Source organism: Aquarana catesbeiana, linkage group LG11 (genome assembly GCF_042186555.1).
Source record: "Aquarana catesbeiana isolate 2022-GZ linkage group LG11, ASM4218655v1, whole genome shotgun sequence".
NCBI classification, from domain to species: domain Eukaryota; kingdom Metazoa; phylum Chordata; class Amphibia; order Anura; family Ranidae; genus Aquarana; species Aquarana catesbeiana.
In genome coordinates this window covers 261542856-261562553 of record NC_133334.1, presented here as the reverse complement: position 1 = coordinate 261562553, position 19698 = coordinate 261542856, and the positions used below count along the sequence as shown (strand labels likewise).

The window sequence follows — 19698 nt, the reverse complement described above, 5'->3', positions numbered from 1 at the left end:
ACCAGGCCGATTTTCAGCTTTCAGTGCCGTCGCAGTTTGACAATTGTGCGGTAATGCAACACTGTACCCATATGAAATTTTTTATCATTTTTTTGACATAGAGCTTTCTTTTGGTGGTATTTAATCACACCTGCGGTTTTTTTTTTTTGCTTAACAAACAAAAAAAAACATTGAAAAATTTTTTTTTTTTTTTTGTTATATAATTTTGCAAATAAGTAATTTTTCTCCTTTTACTGATGCCCTGCCGGAACGAGAGAGCCGTGCTGTAGCCGTCCTTTGGCTATAGCGAGGTAAGGAAGTGTTGAAGGTGAATGAGATAATCCGGACAGCCGCACTCCAGGAGGATGTGGTTCAAAAATTATTTATTGTAATAGATTCTTGAGCATACAGTATACAAAACACTGTGGCAGAAACTACAAGCAATCATCTAACGCGTTTCGCGCTTATCCCAAGCGCTTACTCATAGCTGAACCACATCCTCCTGGAGTGCGGCTGTCCGGATTTTCTCATTCACCTTCAACATGACTCAGCATTAGCCAGCACCTGGGGCTCTTTATCCTGGGAGATAACCGAGTTGACACCTGGAAGCAGATCCATGCCTGTGCGGTGAGAATTTTTTTTCTGCCTCATTTTGTTCCCGAGGTAAGGAAGTGGTTAAAGTAAAATTTCAGGTGTTGTATAACATTACATATGTAACCAAAACCGCAAATCACTGAATTAAAGAGTTCCCCCCCCCATGAAAAAAAAACAAACAAATACTGTAGCTGCTGACTTTTAATATTAGGACACTTACCTGTCCAGGGTTCCCGCGATGTCGGCACCCCCTAAGCCGATTTTTGGATTAGCTCTCGGGTGCCGCCGCTATTTCCTCCTCCCCCCCCCCCCCCCCCGAAAGGTGTCAAATGTGGCACCGGAGGGTGCAGATAAGTGGAGGTTCCACTTTTTGGGTGGAACTCCGCTTTAAGTACGGCTACTCCAGTGATCTCCATTTTCGTGCCGAGAGGCCGGCCTGAGGAATTGTGAACACAGGAGATTGGCTACTCAGCACCCGACCATTCAGAGAATACTTTGCTGACTGGCTGGGTGGTGTCCTCCCAAGCTAGATCAATGTAATGATGTAGAAATACACCATGCCTGGAATTATTCCTTTAAACCTCCTGACAGCTGAGCTTTCAGCATTGGCACTCGCCAGTGAAACTTTCTAAGTGATTAGCTTATTCCTTACGTTTTTGGAATTTGGGATATAACTGAAGCATCCAATGACAGACCATAAATGTACAGTGCCCAGCCCCAATACAGCCAGTGGTTATTGGACTCTGGACCCCCAGTACTACAAGTCTGTGTAGGGCAGTCTTGGCACCCAAATTTGTAGGTTGATGTGACTTCCCTGAAAATTCTTCTGATTTGGATCAATGCAGTGGGGCCTGTAGGTGTGATCTGGGGCTTTCCTTGCAGAGTATAGCACTTTCCACAGACTGGAACAGTCTACAGGATGATGTTGGACATCTGCTGGGTGGGGTGGAAGGAGGGGGGGGGAGTAATGTAATACACTTCCTTCACCACAACTGCTCAGTCTCTGTGTTGTGTGGTCACAGTTTGGACAGCTTGTTCCCCATCCATCGTTGGTACATCGTCCTCCGCTAGGCGGTTTTTGGCTTCTGCTTTGACACTTTGTCACTTTGGGTTCTGTCGTTTGGCTGAAGATCTTTTGAAAATCTTTGAGCTAAACCTGTTAAAGGATACTAATTGCACAATATGAAATTTTATATCTTACATTTTTTTTTTAGACTCGCAGAAGGTGTCAGTGCTTTGGTCCTTGGATCAGCACACGATTAATTTGGGATAATTGGTTGTAATAAGTGCAACACGTTTAACTTCTTCCTGTCCACAATCTGTAGAGGAACCACTTGACCTCTGGAAGAGTTACCCCCCCCTCGTGACCAGGCCATTTTATTCTATACAGCACTGCATTACTTTAAAGTGAACCTTCAGTAAATTTTTCAACTTGCCATCTATTAACCTCCCTGGCGGTTTTCACGAGTGGGGCTCGGGGTTAAATTTCAGCACCATTAGCGGTAACCCCGAGCCACACTCGGGATTGCATTTCAGGATCCTTGTGCGGTATACTTACCTTGTCCCCGGGATCCTGCGATGTTCTCCTGCGGTGTCTGCGGCTCTGTCCTCCTCCAAAGCCTCTCTGTGCCAGGCTCCGTTCCCTGCGAGCGTCGCGACACACGGGGGCGGAGCCTGGCGGCAAATTCAAAAAAGTGAAAAATCCTAATACAGTGCACTGTAATCTTACAGATTACATTATTGTATGAAATTATTTCACATCCCATTTGTCCCTAGTAGTTTGTCCAATGCCCTGCATGCAGTTATATATATATATATATATATATATATATATATATATATATATATATATATATATATATATATATATATATATATATATATATAAATTTTTTTTTTTAATGTTCTTTCTGCATGGAAACTGGAGATTGTCCATAGCAACCAAAAAGTGTCCCTTTAAGTCAAAAGTGGTTTTAGACCAGCTAGAAAAATGGGAAAAAGTCCCCCGAGCGGGGTTTTTAGGCAGCTAGCTATAGATATGAACAAGGCATTAAGTAAAATATTAAAATGCTTTATTGAAGGGTAATGAATCAATGTAACAACATATAAATATAAATTGGGAGCTCCAGTGGGAAAATACCCATACCAAATACATATAATAGCAAACATAGGTTATACACAGCATGTGATAAGGCTATTGCATAACAATTCTGACGCGTTTCGACCCATGAATTTTGGGGTCTCTTCAGAGGATGAGTTTGCACTGAGTTTGGATGTACCCCTCGATCAGAGCCTCCCCACATAGCAGCCAGACCATCCAGTGTGCCCACACGTAGCAGCACCCTGGAAGAGGGGGGAACAGGAATCCACTTGATATGGCTTGCAAGGAGCCACACGTATAATTGCCCCCCCACCATCACGCCACAGGGGAGGTGGGGCCGGAACCGTTGAGGAAAAGAGTCTGGCCATCCTAGAAAACAGCGATAGTAAATTAGAACACTTGCAGAATTGAGCGATAGTGAATCGTGGGGAAATTAATTTTATTATTATTATTTTTTTTTATAACTATTTATATTTATTATAATTTATGATTTTGTTTCAAACTTCATCATACCCGGGATATCTACTAGACTCTTGGTGGAAAGATTTAAGTGTGTTATTGCTAAGAATTAGAGGCCTACAATATAAAATGCCAAATTTCTATGCAAAATAATTGTACCGCTTTGAGACATAAAAATCTGACATAATCATACCGCCAGGGAGGTTAAATCTTCTGTCCTTGTTTTAACTTTGGATAGTTAGTGTTTTGTTAAGGCATTATTATAAGTCTATGCCAGCCCCTCCATTGGAGACTGGCATAGCACAATGTGTAAGTTGTATTTAAAAATGAGCATTCTAAATACTGAATATCAGCGGTCTTCAGGCCGGTCACTTAATTCGCGGCCGCTTTCCAGCTCCGATAGATGTCTTCTGTGGGAAGGGCCGTGATCTCCCTCTGCCGTCAGAGGGAGATCACGTGGCTGCTCATCTTCTCTGCTGAAGCCACCCATCGGAGCTGGAAAGCGGCCGCGAGTCATGTGACCGGCCTGAAGACCGCTGATATTTAGTATTTACAGCTTTCGTTTTTAAATACAACTTACACATTGTGCTATGCCAGCCTCTAAGACGAATTTAAAATTTAATTTTAAAATCGCTTCAGGGCCAGAGACAGACAGAGAAGGGCGCTGACAGGGAGGAAGGAGAGGGGAGAGAGAAGAGAGCAGGCAGCCAATTACAGAGGGAGGCACTTGGACCACAGTGATCAGGGCGGAGCTGCCCTGGTTATCGTGGTCTCTTTGGAAGAGAGGGTATACAGGAATTGGTAGGGGTTTTTTTTTTTTTTACAGTTTAGAGGGGGGCAGATTACATGGCACAAGCGCTGTGCTGTGTAATCAGCTTTAAGGGACCAGAATCTAAATTTTATTTTTATTTTTGGGGGGGTTAACAAACGCTTTAAACATTTTTTTTTTTTGTGCCAGTATATACCTTATACAGCCCACTTCTGTTTCTTGTCTGTTCATTAGCCTAGGCTTATGACATCATGCACAGCTCTCTCTTTCACTCTTGTGAGAGTTTGCCAGGAAGGGAGGGGGGGATGAGTCATAAGAGGGCCAATGAGAGCTGCAGAGCTGGAGGTGTGCCTCTGTGTAAATCCAGGAAGTGAACAGGCGGGAGGAGCTCCAGCTGCCCACAGTTAAAATGGCTTCAGCCAGACTTTGTGGAGGGAGATTTCTGCAGTATATTTGGCAAGTACAGAATCACAGTATATATAAAATAATATGCAAAGTGGTTGGAGGGAAGCTTCAGAATTGCAAAGATGGGGTTTTTTTTTTACAAATTTTGGGAGCAGACTGCAGTTCCTCTTTAACTGACATTTGCACGGTCATGAAACACTGTACCCAAACAAAAATTGAACATTTTCTTTCTCACAAATAGCGCTTTCTTTTGGTGTTAATTTTTAGTTTATTTTTTTGTGCTATAAATGAAAAAAGACCTGAAATTAAAAAAAAAAAAAAGTTTTTACTTTGCTATAAAACGTATCCAATAAAAAATCTAATTTCTTCATAAATTTAGGCCAGTATGTATTCTGCTACAAAAAAAAAACCCAATAAGGCCCCTTTCACACTGCTGAGACTTAAAAGTAGTGAGATATATTTATTTATTTTTTTATTCATTTTTATTTTTTACTGCGATTTTGATGTGAATTTTCTGCGATTTCAGGGAAAGACTGTGTAAACTTGAGGTCTATGGACCTCAACTTGCATGAAAGTCAGACTAAAGTAGTACAGGGGGCTACTTTGAAGTCACACATATATGAATGGTTATCACTGGAAATCATGGGGGAACGACTTGCCCTGCGACTTTGCAGTCCCAAGTTGCAGAAGTGGGAAGGGGGCCTAAGTGTATATTGATTGGTTTGCTCAAAAAGTTATAGTGTCTATAAACTATAGTGTATGTTTACGGGATTTTTATTAAAAAAATTTTTTATACTACTAATGGCGACGATCAGTGACTTATAGCGGCACTGCGGTAGTATGGCGGGCAATCTGACACTTTGTGGGAACCAGCGACATTAATAGTGATTAGTGCGAACAATATGCAGTGGTCATAATGTTATGGCTGATTGGTGTGTTCTGAACAGATACAGGACAAAAGTAATATAGAAATAAAAAGAATAAAAAAAAATAGTTTACAGAACAGCCTCAGAGGCTCAGCTGTTCTTGCACAGAGCGCAGCACATCGATGGCCAGCTAGTTCCTGCTCTCTGCCGATTGGCGAGCTCTAGCCCAAGTTTACTTGGCCCGGAATCGATCTCTCCCTTCCATTCGTCCCGGGTGTCCTGCGGATTCTCTTCCTGGAAGATGGAGGTGCTGCACTAAAAAAGAAAGCTGCCATTGTGCGTAGGCTCCTTCCCCGTAGAGTCATTCCATCTGGAAAGTATGAAGCTGTGAACAGGTCGTAAATCGTAAACCGCAAAATCTTCCACGTAGGCAGGGAAGAGAAAAAAAAAAATTGAAGTGTCCACTGTTTATAAAACTCGCCTTGTAGATAAATGCGTGGACTGGACCCATCTTAGATTCCAGGCGGGATTAGAAACGGAAGCAAGTTCAGCAGCGGTGAATTATAAATTTTAGTTTTGGGTTCAGTGTTGCATGACCGCGCAATTACCAGTTAACCTGTTACCGACCAGCCGTTATTCGGCGGCAGGTTGGCACAGCTGTGCGAACCGCTGTAGGTATACGCCGGCCGCTTTAAGAGCTATGGGAGGCACACTAACTCCGGCGGTCGCGATGTCCGCTGGCCACCAGCGATCGCTCCACAGAGAGCTAGAATGGGGCTCTGTCAATGTAAACGGACAGATCCCCGTCCTGACGGGAGGAGAGAGAGATCTTCTGTTCCTAGTGATCAGGAACAGCAATCTCTTTCCGCCTCCAGTCAGTCCCCCCCACAGTTAGAAACACCTCCCAGGGAACACATTTAACCCCTTGATCACCCCTTAGTGTTAACCGCATCCCTGCCAGTGTCATTTACACAGTGATCGCTGTATAAATGTCAATGGTCCCAAAAAAGTGTTCGATCTGTCTGCCGCAATGTCACAGTCCTGTTAAAAAAATCGCTGATCACCGCCATTACTAGTATAAAAAAAATTAATTAAAAAAAATGCCATAAATATTTCCCCTATTTTGTGGATGCTATAACTTTTTACGCAAACCAATCAATATACGCTTATTGCGATTTTAATTTTTTTTTTTAACCAAAAAATGTAGAATACATATTGGCCTTAACTGATGAAGACTTTTTTTTTTAATTTTTTTTTTTTTTGGAAATTTATGACAAAAGGTGAAAAATATTTTTTTTTCAAAATTGTCGGTCTTTTTTTTTTGTTTATAGCGCAATAAAAATAAAAAACGCAAAGGTGATTAAATACCACCAAAAAGCTCTATTTGTGGGGAAAAAAAGGCCGTAAATAATGGCCGGGGTTGAAGTGTTTAAAGTAGCGCAATGCTGAATAACAATGGCCTGGTCATGAAGGGGGTAAAACCTTTTCAGAGCTGACCAGGTGGGTAAAGCACTTGGATTTGACCAAGTGGTTAAACATCCCGTGATTTTTTTTTTTTTTTTTTTTGTTTTTTTTTTTCCCATTGTCCTGCCAGTTATGGGTTGGTTGGTTACATTGTATATAAGATCTGGGTAAAGATTCTCTTATGTTTTCTTTACTGCTACATTATATCCTTTGTCGCCATTAACCACTTAAGCCCCGGAAGGTTTACCCCCCTGTCATGACCAGGCCATTTTTTGCGGTACGGCACTTTGTTACTTTAACTGACAATTGCGCTGACGTGCAACGGTGTACCCAAATACAATTTATTAATGTATCCCCCCCCCCCACATAGAGCTTTCTTTTGGTGGTATTTGATCACCGTGGTTTTTATTTTTTGCGCTAACAAAAAAAGACCGACCATAAATTCTGTAATAAATGCTATAAACCAAATCCAATAAATAAATGTAAAAAAAAAAATCGAATTTATTCATCAATTTAGGCCAATATGTATTCTGCTATATATGTTTTGGGGGGAAAAATATCCCAATAAGCATATATTGGTTTGCGCAAAAGTTTTATAGTGTCTACAAGCTATGGGATATTTTTATGGATTTTCTTTTTTTACTAGTAATGGCGGCGATCAGCAATCTTTAGCGGGATTGCGGCAAACAAATTGGACACCTAAGAGCCCTTTCACACTGGGGCGCCGGAAGTAAAACTACGCTATTTTTAGCGCCACTTTACCGTCGTTTTAGCAGCCGTAATTGGCCGCTAGCGGGGCAGTTTTACCCCCCTGTTAGCGGCTGAGAAAGGGTTTAAACCACCGCAAAGCGCTGCAGCAGCGCTGCCCCATTCATTTCAATGGGAAGGAGCGGTATATGCACCGCTCCAAAGATGCTGCTAACAGGACTTTTTTTTTACCGTCCTGCCAGCACACCGCTCCAGTGTGAAAGACCTCGGGCTTTCACACTGGAGTGTGAGGAGTGGCTCTTTCAGGGCGCTTTGCAGGCGCTATTTTTAGCGCTGTAGCGCCTGCAAAGCACCCCAGTGTGAAAGGGGTGTAACTGACACTTTTTTGGGGACCAGTGACACTAATACAGTGATCAGTGCTAAACAAATGCATTCTCGCTGTACTAATGACACTGTGGAAGGGGTTAACATCAGAGGCGATCAAAGGGTTAAGCGCGCTCCTAGGGAGTGCTTTCTAACTGTGTGGGGGATGGCTTAACTGGAGAAAGACAGAGATCCGTGGAGACACAAGATCTCCAACTTCCTCTCTGATAGAACGGCGGTCTGCCTTGTTTACATAGGCAGACCACCGTTCTGCCTCTCCTGTCAACGATTGGTGGGTTCCGGCAGACATTGCGTCCACCGGACCCGCTGATTGGCTCCCGATGTGTCCAATCACAGTGGGTTGCCGGCGGCGTGTGTGACCCTGTGCACAAAATCACGTAAGGTACGTGATTATGCGCAGGAGGGCCTCCCTGCCGCCGAATATCAGCGTGGGGTGTCCAACTGGTTAAATATACAGCTACATTGTATCTGATATATTTTTTTTATTTCACTGAAAGCAATGGGTTACAAGGTATATAAAATCCGGGTAAAAGGATTCTCTTGGTTTGTTTTTGTTACATTGCCTCCTGACTAGTATTGGCAGGTCACTTATCGATCCTGACTTCTGTGTCATTTTTCTCCCCTCTCTATTCCAGGTCCGTCGTGTACCAGCAAAGCTCCAAGGAGTCGGCCACTCTTCAGCCTTTTTTCACCCTGCAGCTGGACATCCAGTCGGAGAAGATTCGCACCGTCCAAGACGCACTGGAAACCCTCGTAGCCCGGGAATCGGTCCAGGGCTACACCACAAAAACCAAACAAGAGGTGTGTCCGCTCTTCTCTTCATTAACCCCTCTGCTACTGCAGTCTAGTGCTGGCATCATTCTGTGGGTCAATCAGCTCTTGACCTATTGCTGCCCATGTAAGGTAAATGTGCAGCGGCAAATAGGGTGGACTTTAACGCCTACATGCCGTACACACTGTATGTGTCCACCCAGAGCTTTCTGTGCTGAGAGCATGCTTCTAGCTCAATGACTGAGCTGTCAAAGATCCCGGCTCATAATCTGTAGCTGGTATCAGTGGTCACGTGATCAACCGATCCTTCCCGCCCTCGGATTAAAGACCCTGTTTAAGCGGTAGTAAACCGCTGGGGGGTTTTTTTTGTACCCTGAAAGGTAATGTCATAATGTGCTAGTATACTATGCAGCGGTGAAAGCGTGGCACTGAAAGGCTTCGTTTTAAGGGAAGTTTTTGTGCTAGTATGAGTATAGTATACTAGCATAGTATAATAAATATATATATATATATATATATATATATATATATATATATATATATATATATATACATATACTATACCCATACTAGCACAAAAACTTCCCTTAAAACTAAGCCTTTCAGTGCCACGCTTTCACCGCTGCAGGTGCTTCCATCTTCACTCGGTCTTCCTTCTGTGTGATTGGCCGGAGCCACGATGACGCCGCTTATGGCGCAGGACTCTGAAGGAACAGCCCGGGTGGCAGGAACTGCGCCAGTGATGTCACCGGCTGCATGTAATGTAAATATCTTTGAAACCGCGCACGTTTATGAGATTATTACACTACCTATAGGTTGGCCTTATTATAGAGTCAGAGATGGGAGTTTCTCCCAATTTTAAAGGACAGCTGGGATTGATTAAATTGCATATTGGGAATACAAACGAGAACATTTCAGTACATCTCTGCAGAATATGCACATTCCCCATGTTTTTCCCCTGTATAAGACTCTAAAAGTACAGAAAACAACCTGTTAATCTAGTTTATGTTGTGGACTCAAAAGTACAAGAAATGATGTCAGCCCCACCCTCTTGTCTTTTTGCTAAACTGCTGAATCCCTCCACAATGCAGGGACCGGTTTTTCTGTAGTCCAAGAAAAGAACTAGAAGGGCTAATTAGACTCCTTGAGATAACACAAAGTGAGCAGAGGACACTGACCTGACCATCAGGGATAGTTTTGCACTTCTTGAACAGATATTGCAAAGATCTTTTAATGGGATATTTAGCAGACCAAAAGGGAGCTTATAAGAGAAGTTGTGTTGCGTTTGACTTGCCTTTAAAGCTCAACTGTAACTGAAATGTTTAGTTTTGGATATGTGTGGGAAGCATAAGTACTTCTATTCAATATCCCCATTGAGGTAATTTTACCACAATTCTTCCTTCCTGTAAGAGGACAGAAAATAAGGTTGGTTGCAACCAGGACAGGAATAGCTTTTCAGAAGCCCTGGCCCTTCCTTGCTTAATTGAACGTTTTCTTTTAGCTGGAGAGGTTACTCGTCACTTCCTGTCCTAACAGGAAATGAGGCAAGATCTCAAAAGGGGACAAAGACCACAATTTAAAAACCTGACAATCCTGAAAAACTAATTTTGGTTGGGCCTTCTCTGTTCTCACTTAGCTTTTTGCCTGCTCTCGTACAAGCAGCTGCATAGGATGGTACTTAAAGTGGTTAAGTCACATACCCCTATTACTTTCTTCCTCTCTGTTATATGAAGATCTAATGTGCTGTGTGTGTGTGTGTGTGTGTGTGTGTGTGTTTTTTTTTTTTAATTATTATTATCCTAAATACCTTATCTCACAGCGCCATTCTGCGCTCATGTAATCCCCCTCTGCTTTTCCTCCCCGATCTAAGGAAAGCAGCAGTAAGTGCTGAGATGCCCCTCTGACGTCAGAAGACGTAATTTAGAAAAAACGGGCACGCGGTACTTTAGATCTTCATAAAACAGAGGGTGATACAAGTAATGGGGATATGTATTTGCAGATCAGATATTCTCTCACTATACAGACTGGGCTGACAGGCAGGGAGGAGGAGAGGGAGAGACTGCGGGATGACGGTGGCACGTAAACTGACCACGGTATCATGGATCAGCAGCCATAATTACGGTGGTCAGTTCACATAGGGGAACACGGGAACAGGCAGGATCAACCAGGTATTTTAGAACATGAGAGAAACAAAGGGACAAATTACACTTGAACAGCAGTATGCTGTTATTCATGCTTTAACCACTTCATCCCTGGAAGGTTTCACCCCCTTCATGACCAGGCCATTTTTGACATTGTACCCAAACAAAATGTATGTCCTTTTTTCCCCACAAATAGAGCTTTCTTTTAGTGGTATTTGATCACCTCTGCGGTTTTTATTTATTTTTATTTTTTGCTCTATAAATAAAAAAAACTAACAATTTTGAAAAAAAAACAAAAAACTATTTTTTACTTTCTGCTGTAAAACACATCCAATAAAAAAAAAAAATCAAATTTCTTCATTGATTTATGCCAATATTTATTCTGCTACATATTTTTGGTAAAAAAAAATCCCAATGAATATACATTCATTGGTTTGCGCAAAAATTATGTCTACAAACTATGGGAAAGATTTATGGCATTTTTATTTTTATTAGTAATGGCGGCGATCAGCGATTTTATTTATTTTTTTTAATGGATTGCGGCAGACAAATCGGACACTAAGTGCCACTTTTTGAGGACCAGGGACACTAATCGGTGCTAAAAAAAAATGCAATCTCGCTGTATTGTAGACACTGGGGAAGGGGTTAACATCAGGGACGATCGAAGGGTTACATGTGCTCCTAGGGAGTGCTTTCTTACTGTGTGGGGGATGGCTTAACTGGAGGAAGAGAGATCTGGGTTCCTGCTTAGCAGAAACGCAAGATCTCAATCCTCCTCTCTGACTAGTTTACATAGGCAAACCGCCTTTCTGGCTCTCCTGTCAACGATCAGCGTGTCCCGGTGGACGTCGCGTCCCCTGGACTCGCTGATTGGCTCCCCCTGTGTCCTATCCCAGCGGTAACAGATCACCGGCGGCGTGAGCGCACCCCAGACCTGGAAGAAACAATAACATACAGGTACATTGTTTGGCGCAGCAGGGCCGCCCTGCCGCAGTAAATGTGTGGTGGGCAGTCCGGAAGTGGTTAAAGGAGCTTTTAAAGGAATAGTTAAGGGGGGGGGGGGTTACAACCACTTTAAAAACAAAGTTCGCTCTAAGGAAAAAAAATAAATGCGCTTCTTTTTGCAGGAAAAATACGTGCGTATATTTTCCACACGAGCCTGCAAAGCTTTTGCACTGATGATCGTTGGATGGTGGGTGCAGTGTAAGGCTCCTGCAAAGTATTCTTCTCCTTGCTAGGGACGGAGTTGGGCTTTGGGAGTGGGGGAATGCTTGGCAACATGTTATATCCTAAGTACAAAAAAGAACATGTGGTTAAAGATGGAGTTGGCTTTTAAGGGCCTATTCACACATTTGCACTGCAGTAACACTCACTGGTGTGCTGCAGTTCTGTTGATTCCTAATGGCACTTTACTGCACCTTCCCAGCGTGGTGGTGTGCTTTTCTGTGTCACCTGCTAGAGCTGGGCAATTTTCTCCAAAAAAAAAATTCACGATTCGAATCGAGGTGTGTTTTTTTTTTTTTTTTTTTGATGGACACCACGCCGGTCCTGAGGAGCTGCGGGCAAGAGTTTTTAGGTGAGGCTGCGGCTTCAGCCTAGTCCGCGGTGTGCGGCCGACGCCTTGCCTAAAAACTCCTGCCGCAGCTCCTCAGGACCGGCGTGGTGTCAGCGCCGGTCCTGGTGAAAAAAGAAAAAAAATCGATTTGCTGAAAATTTGACTTATTTTGACCTCTCAACTCGATTCAAGATTCAAATCGATTTTTTTTCCCCAGCCCTACCACTTACACAATTTTTAACACACTGGAGTGCATTAAGTAACTCATTCAAATGAATGGGCTGTTCCAACGTAATGCATGTTCTGTGTACCTGCCTGGTGATGCACAGGTGTTCCATGTCATCCTGGTAATGGCAATTGGGACACAGCCTTTGCTCCCAATTTGACATCGATGCAGGTGCATGGCACCCAAACAGAGATGGTGTGAGTTTGGGGCTGTACACCGCCACAGCTGTCATATTGAGAGCAGCAGCTGCGTCTGTGCCGCCAATGCGTCCAAATTGACGTGAATGGGACTGCCTGCACAGAGATGCAAGGAACACCTGTGAATTCCTGGGTAGGTACGGGTGTACGCTGTATTATGCCCTGTGGGAACAAGGCCTAAGGGTAGATTTAGGCATGCATCTAAATCTCTCTTGCCCAACCTGAGTTCTGATCGCTCTCCAGAGGCTACTGACAGGATGCGAGGAAGCAATGCGATGCCTCCTCACCGTCTGTTTTTAACCCTATTTTTGCTGACAAACATTAAGCAAACGTTTGCATCACATGAGGTTGCAGGTCATTTGTGGCACTTCCCTTTTGACTTTTATATATACACAGTAAGGGAGAAAAGTATTTGATTCCCCTACTGATTTGTATGTTTGCCCACTGACAAAGAAATGATCAGTCTATAATTTTAATGGTAGGTTTATTTTACCAGTGAGAGACAGAATAACCCACAAAAAAAATACTGAAAAACGCATTTCAAAAGTTATAAATTGATTTGCATTTTAATGGGTGAAATAAGTATTAGACCCCTTCGCAAAACATGACTTGGTGGCAAAACCCTTCTTGACAATCAGAGGTCAGAAGTTTCTTGTATTTGGCCACCAGGTTTGCACACATCTCAGGAGGGATTTTGTCCTCTTTGCAGATCCTCTCCAAGTCATTAAGGTTTTGAGGCTGACGTTTGGCAACTCGAACCTTCAGCTCCCTCCACATATTTCTTATCTATTGGATTTAGGTCTGGAGAGTGGCTAGGTCACTCCAGGACCTTAATGTGCTGCTTCTTGAGCCACTACTTTGTTTCTTTGGCCGTGTGTTTTGGGTCATTGTCATGCTGGAATACCCATCCACGACCCATTTTCAATGCCCTGGCTGAGGGAAGGAGCTTTTCACCCAAGATTTGACAGTACATGGCCCCATCCATCATCCCTTTGATGTGGTCAAGTTGTCCTGACCCCTTAGCAGAAAACCACCCCAAAGCATAATGTTTCCACCTCCATGGTGGGGATGGTGTTCTTGGGGTCATAGCCAGCATTCCTCCTCCTCCAAACACGGTGAGTTGAGTTGATGCCAAAGAGCTTGATTTTGGTCTCATCTGACCACAATACTTTCACCCAGTTCTCCTCTGAATCATTCAAATGTTCCTTAGCAAACTTCAGACGGGCCTGTACATGTGCTTTCTTGAGCAGGGGGACCTTCCTGCAGGATTTCAGTCCTTCACGGCGTAGTGTGTTACCAATTGTTTTCTTGGTGACTATGGTCCCAGCTGCCTTGAGATCATTGACAAGATTCTCCCGTGTAGTTCTGAGCTGATTCCTCACCGTTCTCATGATCATTGAAACTCCACGAGGTGAGATCTTGCCTGGAGCCCCAGACCGAGGGAGATTGACAGTTATTTTGTGTTTCTTCCATTTGCGAATAATCACACCAACTGTTGTCACCCTCTCACCCAGCTGCTTGGCGATGGTCTTGTAGCCCATTCCAGCCTTGTGTAGATCTACAATCTTGTCCCTGACATCCTTGGACAAGCTCTTTGGTCTTGGCCATGGTGGAGAAATTGGAATCTGAATGATTGCTTCTGTGGACAGGTGTCTTTTATACAGGTAACAAGCTGAGATTTGGAGCACACCCTTTAAGAGAGTGCTCCTAATCTCAGCTCGTTACCTGTATAGAAGACACCTGGGAGCCAGAAATCTTGCTGATAGGGAATCAAATACTTATTTCGCTCATTTAAAATGCAAATCAATTTATAACTTTTTTGAAAAGTGTTTGTTTGTTTTTTTTTTTGTTTTGTTTCTCGCTGTTAAAATAAACCTACCATTAAAATTATAGACTGAACATTTCTTTGTCAGTGGGAAAAGTGTACAAAATCAGCAGGGGATCAAATACTTATTTCCCTCACTAAAGTGTTCAGGGGGGTTTGCTGCGGTCTGGAAACAAAGCATTGTGCCCCCGACATGTGAAAACCTCCATCCGCTGCCTATTGCAGTGTAAGGAGGATACGTCTCAACCATGCATTTTTGCGCCCCCCCCCATAGCAAGTCTGAATGAGGCCTAAGGGTGTTTCAATATGTCCCCTAAAAATCCTTTTAAGTTTTACTTTTACACATTTTATTAGCCACCCCTGTAATCTTGGTGGGTTAGGTCTTTTACACAGTATATAATAATTTGGCACCACAAGGGTTAAGCAACAGTCCGGCTCCAGGCAAGGGAAAAAAAAAACCCCCTTGGCGAGTTTTGCCTCCGGCTGTTTGAAGGTCGCAGCAGCTGCGGGCGTAACCTTCAGCGCCAAGTTCCTTGTGATTTCTGCATGTAAGGATTTGGTTGCAAACCTGTCATTTTTGGTATTCGCAGAGAGACCGACGTACAATTAAGGGTTTTCGGAGGGACGGGTGTTTAGTTTATCTAGCAGCGGCTGCGTCTGGTTTTTATTTTGATGTCTGGGCTGAGAGTAAAAAAAAAAAAAAAAAAAAGAAGAAAAAATTGCACAATAATTAGCTTGAGACGACAAAGTACAAGAGACGGCGTGAAGCCTCGCGTCACCCGCATCCCCCCCCCCTCTCCACCCACCAATCCTGACATTTAGGCCAATGGTCATTTTTCCAAGTCACACAGGTAGCCTGGCCGGCGGGAGGCGGAGCGGTCTGCAGACGTGGGATCTGTTTATTGAACGCAATAATGTTATTGGTTATATTGATGCAAAGACTGGATAAATATCACCGACGCGCGCTAGACGGAAAGAAAATATGTTTTACACACACAGGGGTTAGGTTATGAAAAAGTTAACAGACGCCTTTGAAAGAAAAAGTGTTACGACAAATACAACTATATGTATGTGAAAGCTGAACTTCAGGCAGATCTATAAAGAGGAAGAACCTCACCAGCACTCCAGAAATATTTCCAACATTTATTAGGGACACATAAGAGGTCACATAAGGTGAACAGCTGACCCTACATGTTCATAATAAGTGTTAGAAACATTTTCAGAATGCTGTTGACTTTTCTCCCTTTTTATTACAGGTTCTCCATAGTGCTTAGTTGATAGGAGGAGTGAGCAGAGTGAAATAGATGAAGCTCATCAGTCTTCTGCTTGTTTTTGTTCAGCTGGCTTGCCTACCGGGATAAAATGTATTTACTGTATTTATCGGCGTATAACACGCACCCCAAGTTTAGGAGAGAATTTTAAGGAAAAAAACTTTTAGGAGGGAAGTTTAAGGAAAAGAAACTTACATTTAAATGCCCATCAATGCAGCCTCATCAGTGTTCATCTGCAGCCTTGTTATTGTTATTGCAGCCTTGTCAGTGCAGCTTTGCCCCAGTGCAGCCTTGTCAGTGCAGCTTTGCCCCAGTGCAGCCTTGTCAGTGCAGCTTTGCCCCAGTGCAGCCTTGTCAGTGCAGCTTTGCCCCAGTGCAGCCTTGTCAGTGCAGCTTTGCTCCAGTGGTCAGTGCAGCCTTGCCCCCAGTGTCCATGCTTGATCGCCGCCGACATACACAGTACAGATCGCCGCCAACAGTAGTTTGCGTTTTAAATATGGCGCCGTGGAGTTCGGAGGGACTCGGCGCCGGCGGAACTGAACGAACGCCGCCGAGATACACATAGTCGAGTGTATTCGGCTCTTTCCGGCGCCGCTCACAGTCCCGCCCAGTCCCGCCCTATGATGGACATAACACAGGTCCAATGGCGGGACTAGGCGTGACTGTGAGCGGCGCCGGAAAGAGACGAATACGCTCGACTATGTGTATCTCGGCTCTGTGATTTCGGCGGCGATCGTTCAGCTCCGCCGAGTCCCTCTGAACTCCGCGGCGCCATATTTAAAACTCGCTATGTGAATGTCGGCGGCGATTGCCGCCGATAGCTCACAATTAGCGGGTATCGGCATAAAACACGCACCCACGATTTTCCCCTGATTTTAAGGGGAAAAAAGTGCGTGTTATACGCCGATAAATACGGTATTTATTTTTTTCTTTTCCTTGCAAAATTGGCATTTTTCTTGCTAGAAATTACTATTACACATCTCCCTCAAAAAAAATAAATAAAAAAATTCAGGAAAAAAAAAAACTAAAATAAATGAATTTTAGGGTAAACGCTATTATTCCCAATTATTTGGTAAAATATTGGTTTGCATCGAGTAAATAGATGCAAAACATGCCAAACATTGCTCAAGCCCTTGAATTCGCAACAAAATAAACTATAGTACCCAAAACTTAGGCAACACTTCAAAACCCTTTACAGGTTATTTTAACCACTTCAATTCCGGAAGGGGCCATTTTATTTGCGATACGGCATTGCGTTACTTTAACTGACAATTGTGACACTACCCAAATAAAATTTACGTCTTTTTTTTTCCCCACAAATAGAGCTTTCTTTTGGTGGTATTTGATCACCACTGCGGTTTTTATATTTTGCACAATAAACAAAAAAGGACCGACAATTTGGAAAAATAAAAAATATTTTTCCTTTCTGCTATCAAACATATCTGATTAAAAAAAAATTTAATTTTCTTTATCAGTCTAGGCCAATATATATTCTGCTACATATAATCCCAATAAGCGTATACTGATTGGTTTGCGCAAACATTATCACCTCTACAAACTGGGATATTTTTATTTGATTTACTAGTAATGGCGGCAATTAGCTTTTTTTTTTTTTTTTTTTTTTCATATGATGGCTTATGGGCGGGAAGTGGTTAATATCCAAAGCAAGCTCCCCCATCCCTCCATGTCTATGCTTTATTTTGCTTGAGAAATCACTTTGAAAAAATGCCGCCCTAGCATTTCTGGCTGTGGCCATCTTGAGTAAGGGCAAATGGTTCATGTAGCATTTACTACTTGGAATCAATCTGGCCTTAGCTCAGGCAGGTGAGTGTGCTTCGCTGAAATGAAAACCTCCTCCCCTCCTGAAGACTTCTGGGATGTATGACCTTATTTACCTGGGCCAGAAACCAGGAAGTAACTAAAGAAATATAAAAAAAAAAAAAAATTTAAAACAAATAAATTTGGTATACTTTTCTATCTATTTACTAATGCTTGCAGCATCAGGATTAAAAATAATCAATGTTGATTGGGTGAGCGAAGTTCCTCTTTAAGGCAGACTGCTGTGTCATTTACAGGAGCCCACTGAACTCCATCTTACTATGGAACAAGGCCGGCAGAAAGACCCGGTGGGGAGGGAAAAGGAGAAGGTATTATATGCTGCGCACATTACACTTCAGCTTTAAAGCTGGTATATTCAGTTACCAGGAAATATATCACAGAACGGCGCAGAAACACTGCAAATGTAGGAGAATTGGGGTTATTTCTTTTAACCTACATTTTTCAGTAGATGGGAAAAGGGGAATCATTGAAGATCTCATATTTCACAGGAATAGAAGTTTTATAAGGAAAAGCTGAGAACAATAAACTCCAAAGGGGAATGACTCAGCTCGACCTCGTGGTAATTGCAGTGGAAATTAAAGCGGAAGAAAGGTTTTATTTTTTTTTTTCTTATACTTTTATCCTGCCACGCATTCAATTTTTTTTTTGCAAACAGTACAATTTAAAGGTACACACCAGTCCAGCATAACAGTACAGCCATTTAACCACTTACAGACCGGAAGATTTTCCTGCTTAACGACCAGGCTATTTTTTGCGATACAGCACTGCATCGCTTTAACTGTCTATTGCGCAGTCGTGCGACGCTGTACCCAAACCCCAAAATTTACTTCCTTTTTTTCCCCCACAAATAGAGCTTTCTTTTGGTGATATTTGATCACCTCTGCGTTTTTTTTTTTTGTTTTTTTTTTTTTTTGTTTTTTTTACGCTATAAACAAAAAAAGAGCGAGTATTTTGAAAAAAAGAAACAATTTCTTTTTGCTCTAATATCCCCAAAAAATGTTTTAAAAAAACAAATTTCCTCATCAGTTTAGGCCAATATATATTCTACATATTTTTGGTAAAAAAAAAAATCGCAATAAGCCTACAGTGGAACCTTGGATTACGAGCATAATCCGTTCCAGGAGTATGCTCCTAATCCAAAGTACTCACATATCAAAGCGAGTTTTCCCATTGAAGTCAATGGAAACGAAAATAATTTGTTTCGCATTGACTTCAATGGGATGCAATACCGCATGTGGCCAGGGGGGGGAGGGGGGCGCCAGAGAGCCTCGGAAACGGCCGAAAAGGCCCAAGGACACTTCGGCTGACCTCGGAAAGACTTCCTACCCGAGATTTGCCGAGGTCAGCCGTGCTGTACTCGGGCCTTTCCGTGCATTTCCGAACGTGACGTTCGGCTCTGCTTGCCTCTGGCGCCCCGAGACAACACTCGAGGCCCCGAGACAACACTCGCAAACCGAGTTACGATTTTTAAAAATACAGTGCTTGTATTGCGAAACGCTCGTTAACCGCTTACTGGCAATCCTCTGTATATTGATTGGCTTGCACAAAAGTTATAGCGTCTACAAACTATGGGAAAGCTTTACGGATTTTTTTTTAACTAGTAATGGTGGGGATCTGTGATTTTTAGCGGTACTGCGACATTGCAGCGGACAGATCGGACACTTTTGACACATTTTGGGACCATTGAAATTTATACAGTGATCAGTGCTATAAAAATGCACTGATTACTGTGTAAATGTCACTGGTAGGGAAGGGGTTAACACTAGGGGGTGATCAAGGGGTTAAATGTGAGTGTTTGTTACTGTGGGGGGGATGGGACTGATTGGGGGAGGAGACATATCGTTCCTACTTACTAGAAACAAATGATCTGTCTCCTCTCCCCTGACAGAACAGGGATTTGTGTGTTTACACACACAAATCCCAGTTCTGGCGATCACGCCCGCCGGCCACGCGCAACTGGTCCCCCGCTGTGCAGCGGGCACTGATGGGCCTGACAGTCAGCGGTGGCGGACCAGGTGTGGGCCACGGGTTGCTGACCCCTGCTGTATGGCATGTTTTCAGTTTATTAAGGGATGTGATGCTGGCTTTCTTAGCCATACCTCATAGATTTCTATTGATCTCTCTGCTTTACAGGTTATAGTTAG

At 43.0% G+C, this 19698-nt stretch overlaps 1 protein-coding gene across 2 annotated transcripts in view; it reads left to right on the top strand.

Annotated features, from left to right (window-relative positions):
• USP10 (ubiquitin specific peptidase 10) overlaps positions 1 to 19698 on the top strand; it is a 102367-nt gene that overhangs the window by 68845 nt on the left and 13824 nt on the right. The window contains exons 11-12 of one of the 2 annotated variants that reach the window (XM_073605760.1): positions 8365 to 8530; positions 17791 to 17862. In XM_073605760.1, coding sequence (XP_073461861.1) covers positions 8365 to 8530; positions 17791 to 17862 — 238 coding nt within the window. The remainder of the gene's footprint in view (positions 1 to 8364; positions 8531 to 17790; positions 17863 to 19698) is intronic. The other variant, XM_073605761.1, reaches the window with a different exon arrangement.